Source organism: Rattus rattus, chromosome 1 (assembly GCF_011064425.1).
Source record: "Rattus rattus isolate New Zealand chromosome 1, Rrattus_CSIRO_v1, whole genome shotgun sequence".
NCBI lineage: Eukaryota > Metazoa > Chordata > Mammalia > Rodentia > Muridae > Rattus > Rattus rattus.
Window position 1 is genome coordinate 154,832,835 of NC_046154.1, and position 8,371 is coordinate 154,841,205.

Sequence of the window (8,371 nt, forward strand, 5' to 3'; positions counted from 1 at the left end):
TGCCTTCTGAGTGCTGGGGCCAAAGGAGCGCGCGCTGCACCGGCTGGATTTTCTCTGTCCCTGAGCTTCTACCTCCCTGTCCTCAGTTATTTTCATTAAGTCATCCACCTGTTTGTATCAGCCAGACTTCAGGATTCATTCCTACCCCTTTAAGGTCCTTGAACAAAGTCATAATTACTGCTTTCATGCCATCTTAGGCCTCAGCTACCTTGTATCTCTCGGGGCCTACCGCAACAGGGTTGCTGGCCCCAGGAGGAACTCTGTTATCTTGCCTGTGCATGTTCCTGTGTTTGCCCTGTGTTCTGGGGTGTCCACCAGAGAAGCCAATAGAAAGTCTTTATGATCCAGCCAGCAACTACGCCTGCATGTTTGGGATCCCAGTGTAGCCTGGAGCCTCTCTCTGGGTGAGCTTTTATGCATCTTCAGTTATCAAGAACAGTTACCCAGAGGCAGAACTACAGAAGCCAAAAAGCAAGGTTGTGTTTTAGAGACTTTCCCAGAGCTATGGGCTTTGACAACAGAGTAGGCCTTTGTTTTCATTTTGGAAGCTGGTGCTGCCGATGCTGAGTTTTTTTTTTTTTTCTTGGTTCTTTTTTTCGGAGCTGGGGACTGAACCCAGGGCCTTGCGCTTCCTAGGCAAGCGCTCTACCACTGAGCTAAACCCCCAACCCCCGATGCTGAGTTTTACAGCCCAGATTATGCTTCACCAGCTGTGCTAAGGTCAGGGAGCCCAGGCCTGGTGGCCTCACACTGGTCTCTAGGCATTTTTTCTTTTTCTTTTTTTTGGGGCTGGGGACCGAACCCAGGACCTTGAGCCTCCTAGGCAAGCGCTCTACCACTGAGCCAAATCCCCAACCAGTTAGTTGAGGTCTTTCTTGCTATTAAGTCTGCTTTTATCTCTGTTGGGTGGGTGTTCAATTTTTTTGCTTGCTGCCGTCTGTGGATCCTAGCAAGTGTGGTTGCTGTGGGCTCCCTGGTAGAGACGTCTGCAATCAGCTGCTGGCAGACAAGAAGGAAGATGGGTTAGGAGTACAGGCTGAGAGGAACCCAGGAAAGGGGTTAGGGACAGGCTTCACACCAAGAGGCAGGATCCCAGGCACAGAGGAGGTAGAAGAGGCTCCTTCAGGCAGGTTCTGATTTATGCTCTCTCACCTGGAGGCTGGAGGCTGCCTCTCAGTGGCACTTATCCACATGGCTGCTGGGAAGCTCCTGTCTTTTTTTTTTTAATTTAATTTTATTTTTCGAGCTGGGGACCCAACCCAGGGCAAGCGCTCACCACTGAGCCAAATTCCCAACCCCTGGAAAGCTCCTGTCTTACACCCAGCTATTTTCCTAAATCCCAAGTATACATACTTAGGCTTTGATAGTCCATTACCATCAACAATGAGAGGCTCATGTCTCCTCCTGAAAGTGGATGTCAGGGGCTCCCCTGCTAGAGCAAGGGAGAGGGAGAGGGTAGGGGGAGAGAGAGAGAGAAACACAGGCTCCATCCCAGAACTCAGAGATCTACCCACTTTGCCTCCAGAGTGCTAGAATCAAATGCCTCTCTCTCTCTCTCTCTCTCTCTCTATATATATATATATATATATATATATATATATATATATGTACACTATCACTGTCTTTGGACACACCAGAAGAGGGCATCGAATCCCATTACATGGTTGTTGAGCCACCATGTGGTTGCTGGGATTTGAACTCAGGACCTCTGGAAGAGCAGTCAGTGCTCTTAACCGCTAAGCCATCTCTCCAGCCCCTCAAACTCTCTCATTCCCCAAAAATTTCTTTGCCCATATCCCCTTACTTTGCACCCACAGCTCTTAGCCAACTGTAGCAACCACAGCCCCTCAGCCCTGGTCTACAGGGCATATGGTGGGTTCAGTGATCAGGTGCCCTTGGCCAAAACTTGTCTTTCCAAGTCAGGATCAGCCTAAGTTTCCATACCAGAACCGGTCATGATCTGTAGACCTGAGTCAGACTCACATCAGGACAGAATGGAGGGTACAGTCCGCATCTAGATTTCCAATGACAGCCCTTGCCAGTTGCGATGGTACAAGCTTTCAATCCCAGCACTGCGGAGGCAGAGGCAGGGCATGCTCTGTGCTGTTGAGACCTGGTTTACATTCTAACTTTCAAGGCAGCACGAGTAGCCCACCACATACACACTTGTTTGTCGATTGTCTATATGCCTATATGTCCATTTTTTCCTTCTAGTTTTTAGGATTTTAATCATGTGTGTGGGTCTGCATGTGTGTTTAGACATACCCAGAGGCCAGAGGCCCCAGATCCTCTGGAGCTGGAGTTACAGATGGCTGGGGGCCACCTCAAGTGGGCGCTGGAATCCGATTTCTCATACAAAGTGCAAATATATTAATAAAAACTTATATAAAAAGGGAAACTGAGGCACATGAACCTGGCTCTTCATCACCGGGCTCCCCCTTTCTTTCTTTCCTTTCTTTTTCGAGACAGGATGTCCCTGGCTATAGACCAGGCTCGCCTCGAACTCATCGACTGCTTGCCTCGGTCCGGGATTAAAGGCGTGAACTACAGCCAAATTTTCTTTTGCAAACGCCTAGTGGGAAAATACTAAGGCGGGTCAAGTATCGCGCGATCTTCCCTGTGCGATCTCGCGCAGACACCGCTGCGGTGAATGCTGGGATTGCCCACCGCGCAACCTATCCTGGAAAGTTGGTGTATTCCGGCGATCACCTAAACCAAACCTGGGCGGGGCCTTCTCGGCATTCCGCGCAGGCGCACTGTGCTGGGGGCGTGCACTTTATGCTGTCCCGCGCAGGCTCAGTCCTGGTAGATCTACGAGTGCGCGTGCAGAGTTGTTTGTGAAGAGCGACAACATGGACGACGAGGAGGAAACGTATCGGCTGTGGAAGATCCGCAAGACTATCATGCAGGCGAGTTGCATGGGGAGGTTTTGAGCGAGCGCTGAGCTGTGGACTAACTGCGGTTGTCCGTCCGCTCAGGCCGGCCTCCAATGGGGGCTAATCCTCTTGCTTCAGCCTCCCAGGTAATAGGATGCATCCCCTCTTAAAGTGTGGAGTCCACCCACCTCAGTTGTTGGCAATCCTCCTGCTTCAGCCTCCTGCCCCTGCCCCTGTCCCTGCCCCAGAGGAAAAGTCCTAGCTGGACTCTCTGCTTCGGAAACGGGATACATGGCTGCTACACGGTCACACCTGGTTTACGGGGTGCTGGGAACGAATGGTTTCCTCAGTACTAGGGAGCCTCACCATCGACACCCACATGGTAGTTCACAACCATTTGTAACCCCAGTTCCAGGGCATCTGTGTCTCTTTTCTGGTCTCTTGGACACACATAGGATTAAAAGAAGCTATTTAAAAAAATAAAACAAGCCGGCATGACGGCGCACGCCTTTACCCCAGCACTCTGGAGGCAGAAGCAGGCGAATCTCTGAGTTAGAAGTCAGCCTGGTCTACATAGTAATTTCCCGGATAGACAGGGTCACATTCATGCAGAGAAACCCTGTCTGGAAAGAAAAGGGAAAAAAGGAAAAAATTTTGGTTGTTCGAGTTGAGTAGATAAGACCCCAGTGGAGAAAGAGGTATTAATAGTTTTAATTTATGCTGTGTTGGGTGGAGCCCAGGACCTGATCTAGGCCCCCTCAGGCCTGTTCTCAGCCTGAATGATGCTCTAGTCTCCCTCATTAGGAGGGTCCAAGACAGGAAAGTTGCCAGGTCATTGACCCCAGCCTGCTCTGGTGAGGCTGGAGGGAAGGGAGGAGGCTTGGCTGGGGCCTCTGTAGTCTCAGCCTATGCAGAATTTGGGTACTGCGGGTCTGTCAGTGTTAGTCCCCAGCTGTCCTCTAGCTGAGTACTCTTCTCTCTCTACAGCTGTGTCATGACCGAGGCTACCTGGTGACCCAGGATGAGTTGGACCAGACACTAGAGGAGTTCAAGGCGCAGTTTGGGGACAAGCCCAGCGAAGGACGGCCGAGGCGCACAGACCTCACCGTGCTGGTGGCCCACAACGATGACCCCACAGACCAGATGTTTGTCTTCTTCCCAGGTGAGGGTCCTTGGGCTGGCAGTAGTGGCATCCTGTGGGGGCCTCCAGTTCTGGTGGCAGCTGCCTGCTTTGTCCCTGTCTTCCCCTGGTGTCCTTTTTGCCCCTGAGTCCGAGACCAGCGCTCAGTCCCCCTGCTCCTGTTGCTGTAGTCTACAGTTGCTGTCTGAGGCCCAGGCGGCTCTCAGAGGTTTGTGGTGGGAGTGAGCTCTGCAGCTCCTCCAGTCTCTGCAGGCAGCTTGTTTCCTTTAATACCTGATGTTGATGCCTGGGGCCTGGGGTTTTAGTGTGAGAATTGGGGGTGCAGGGATGGGCATGGTAGCATGTGTTTGTAAATCCAGGAGGCGGAGGCAGGCAGCCGAGGCCAGCGTGGGCTACACAGTGACTTCTAGGACAGCCAGAACTATGTAAGGCAGTGGCTGTCAGCCTTCCCGACGATGGGACTCTCCATGTTGTGGTGATCTCCAGCCATAAAATTTTCATTGCTGCTTCCTAACTAATTTTGCCACTGTTATCATAATGTAAAAAGGTGTGTAGAGTCTAGATAAGGTCCGATAATTTGCAGACTGGGTGACCTGGGCCTGCTCTTGTGCTCTGCATCCTACTGCTCCAGTAAACCCCACTCTGCCTGAGGAGAGAAGGCTTAGCCCCATGTCAGACACAGGGTCCACCTCCTGGTCAGTCAGTTTCTCCTTGAGGCTGCCCAAGCTGACAATACCATATTCCACAAATCTCAGAGCTGCTGAAAATTTCACCCCCTGGACCAGGAGGGGCCAACAGTGCAGCTTCCTTCCGCCATGGCCGCCCTGTGGTAGCCCCATCGTGGCTGGCTTTGCGTTCTGGTCTTCCTTTGTGAGTGGAGAAGCTAAGTCTACAGGCAGCAGGACATCAGGGACTCTAGTGGTGGGTGTGAGGGTCACGCTTGTGTGCCTGCAGAGGAGCCCAAGGTGGGCATCAAGACCATCAAGGTGTACTGCCAGCGCATGCAGGAGGAGAACATCACACGGGCGCTGATCGTGGTGCAGCAGGGCATGACACCCTCCGCCAAGCAGTCCCTGGTGGACATGGCCCCTAAGTACGTGCTGGAACAGTTTCTACAGCAGGAGCTGCTCATCAATATCACAGAACATGAGGTGCGTGTGTCCCAGGGAAGGTCTGGGTGGCATGGCCTGGTGGCGTGGTCTGGACAGGATACGGGAGGGCCCTGGACCTTCCCAGTCTCAGGCCGTGCCATTCATGAGCTGGGCAGGGTCGTTCCCCAGTTTTAGTGCAGTGGCCTTGAGCATCCAACTTGGTGATATCAGTAGCCTGGTTGTGTCCTTTGTCCCAGCCCTGTGGCAGTACCCATTAGCCTATTGAGTCTGTCGGTTCCTGATGGCCGCGGGTGGGTCTCTGTTTTCACAGCTAGTCCCTGAGCACGTGGTCATGACCAAGGAGGAGGTGACGGAATTACTGGCGCGATAGTATCCTTTTTACCCTGTCCCCGCATGCCCTCACCCCCAGCACTGCCCACCAGCACGTCCTTGACTGTTCTAGCAAGCTCCGTGAGAGCCAGCTGCCCAGGATCCAGGCTGGGGACCCGGTGGCACGGTACTTCGGGATCAAGCGAGGGCAGGTGAGAAGCCATAGCCGTTGTTCCCCTCGCTCTCTCTCTCTGAAGCCAGCATCACTATGGCCAGAGGACAGTCGTCCCTCGCCACTGATGCCCAAGGCCCTGCCACTCCCCACTCTACCTGCTCCCACAGGTTGTGAAGATTATCCGCCCCAGTGAGACAGCCGGCCGGTACATCACCTACCGCCTGGTGCAGTAGCTGCAGGTGAGCCCCAGCAGAATGAGGGTTTGGTGCTGGATGACCCCGCTGCCTGCCCTCGATGTGGTAGAGGGTCTGAGCTGTACCCACAAAAATAAAATAACAGAAAGGCAGGCTTGAATCCTAGTGCCAGGGGGGGTAGAGCCAGGCAGATTTCTGAGGTCCAGGCCAGCCAGGGCTACAGAGTAAAGAAAAAGAAAAAACAAAAAAACCTGTACTATTACCAGGGGAAATCTAGTACTCTGGAGACTGAAGCAGGAGGATTGCTGCGATTGAAGGCAAGTTTGTGGACTTTTCGGTGTTGGGAGAGTCTCTTCTGGAAAACTGTGGAGTCCGCGTGGCACAGTGCGCAGGGAGACCCAGGAACCTTCTGCTCTGCCCTTCACAGCTCACCAGCAACCTCACAGAGGACCAGGCCAGAGCCGCTGCTCCCATGAGCCCCAGCGTGTGGGTCATGGCTTTCATCCCGCAGGATGAGCAACTTCAGAGCTTCAGCCCTACCCCCACTCCTCGCCCTGAGGTCACTGCTCTGTTAAGAGTTCTCCATGACTCCCCGGAGAATTAAAAGCTACTTTGGGATAAGTTACTGTGGCTGTGGTGGTGGTGGTCCTGGTACCCTGCAGGGTGGGTCCTAAAGAGCCTCTGGCTTGGGGTGGACTCTGAGCTTTGCGTCCGTTACCATATAGCAGCCTCGCTGCTCGTGAGGCTGGAAGAACTTGTGCCACACAATCGCCAGGCCCCTGGGTCACCCTGCCCTTCTCTCCACTCTGAGACTTGAGACGGGGCAGTATGGTGGGCCTCCAGCTTCCAGGGTAGCTGGGGTCCATGCTCTTCTGCTCACCTCAGTGCCGAGGTGACAAGGTCACGTCTCAGCCTGTGTCAGGCTGGCCGGCTCCTCTGTGCTGTCCCCCAGGTACCTGCTGTTGCTTCAAGCAGCACCTGGCCACAGGCAGTGTCCCCATCCTCCTCAGCTCAGTAGTGCTGGCCAGGTTCCTGAGGTCCTGCAGCAGTCTTGACTCCAGGAGTGTGTTGGCCATGTTAGTGGCTCGGCCGGCCAGCCAGCCCTGCCTCTGCAGCATCCAGGAGTTCATTCCTTGTTCACGCATCCTGTCCTTCATGTTTCCTGCCTTTCTCCCACACTGTCACCTCTGGGTCTCACGGAGCTGGTTGTCCTTAGGGTTTCGCCACACTGGCTGCTGTTGGAGCCTCGTGCTTGTTGATGGCCGCGTGACACTGGGCTCGTTGTCCCTGTAGTTGCTGTGTCCGGCACACACCAGGAGTGGAGTGTGTGGTTCATGTGTTGAACTCAAATGACTCTATTTTGGGACAGGGTCTCCCTGTATGTGTAACCCAGGCTGCCCTGAGTCCCTGCCTCAGCCTCTTGTGTGCTGAGCTGAAAGGTGTGCACTACCACAACTAGGTTAGAAACATTTGTCTTTGCCTGCCTGCTTATGTGTGGAGGTGAGGATAGCCCATACCCCAGGCTGTCAGCCAGGGAGCTTCCTGGGTACCTTCTACCTCCCCTATGAGCTGCTCATAGGAAGCTGGGATCAGATGTTCAATATGGCTCCCACCCACTTCCACATGTCTTATGGAGACAAGAGCCAGGCCCGTGTGGCTTGGAACTGCCTCTACTCCACCACACCCAGTTGTCTACCTTTTGTGATTTGGGTTTCTGAGCATGCCAGCCGTTCACATCCCCTGGAACTTCAGTTCCAGGCGGTTGTGGGCCACCATATGGGTGCTGGGAGCTGAACCTACCCAACTCCATCTCTCTCTCTTTTTTTTAAGATTTATTATACACACTGTAGCTGTCTTCAGACACAGAAGAGGGCATCAGGTCTCATTACAGGTGGTTGTGAGCCACCATGTGGTTGCCAGGATTTGAACTCATGACCTCTGGAAGAGCAGTCAGTGCTCTTTACCACTGAGCCATCTCTCCAGCCCAGTATTTATGTATCTTCATATACACCAGAAGAGGGCATCAGATTCCATTCTAGGAGGTTGTGAACAGATGGTTGGGAGCCTCTGTGGATTCTGGGAATTGAACTCAGGATATCTGGAAGAGCAGTCAGTGCTTTTCACCACTAAGCCCACTCAGTTTTTTTCTTACACATTGGTCACATCCACACTCCAGTTCAACTGACCCATTGTCCTGCAACCCTGTGGGCTCCTGAAAGGCAGCCCGAGACACTGCTGACCGCTGATTTCTGTTCCCCCTCCTGCAGAGCTGTGGGCACCTCAGGTCACAAGATGAGTGTTTTCTGGACTTCCCAGCAGAACAGGGAGGCTTCCCCCTGTCTGCTCTCTAGAGGGACACTGAAAAGTCATTCTGGTGGAAGCCTGCTAGACTGAGAAGGGTGTGGAAGTCTCCCAGAGGCCCCTGAGGGTGCAGGGGAGGGATGGAGTTAGGCCTCCACGGCTTCGAAGAGTGGTGACAGGTGACATTGAAAGTTCTATTATTTGTCACCATAGGCTGAGAGCCTGAAGCAAGCTTGGCCCAAGTTCGACTCCTGTATTAAGTC

General features: G+C 53.3%; 1 protein-coding gene across 2 annotated transcripts; it reads left to right on the forward strand.

Moving 5' to 3' along the window:
• Positions 1 to 2,778: 2,778 nt before the first annotated feature.
• On the forward strand, positions 2,779 to 6,432 carry Polr2e (RNA polymerase II subunit E). Of its 2 annotated transcripts, XM_032908379.1 has the most exons (7): positions 2,782 to 2,909; positions 3,864 to 4,038; positions 4,972 to 5,168; positions 5,440 to 5,498; positions 5,572 to 5,650; positions 5,781 to 5,852; positions 6,074 to 6,432. In XM_032908379.1, the coding sequence occupies exons 1-6, from the start codon at positions 2,853 to 2,855 to the stop codon at positions 5,844 to 5,846; spliced, it is 633 nt and encodes a 210-aa protein (XP_032764270.1). In that variant the 5' UTR covers positions 2,782 to 2,852; the 3' UTR covers positions 5,847 to 5,852; positions 6,074 to 6,432. The 2 variants fall into 2 exon arrangements, with proteins under 2 accessions (XP_032764268.1, XP_032764270.1); XM_032908377.1 differs by lacking the exon at positions 6,074 to 6,432 and having other exon boundaries at positions 2,779 to 2,909; positions 5,572 to 6,036.
• Positions 6,433 to 8,371: the final 1,939 nt, after the last annotated feature.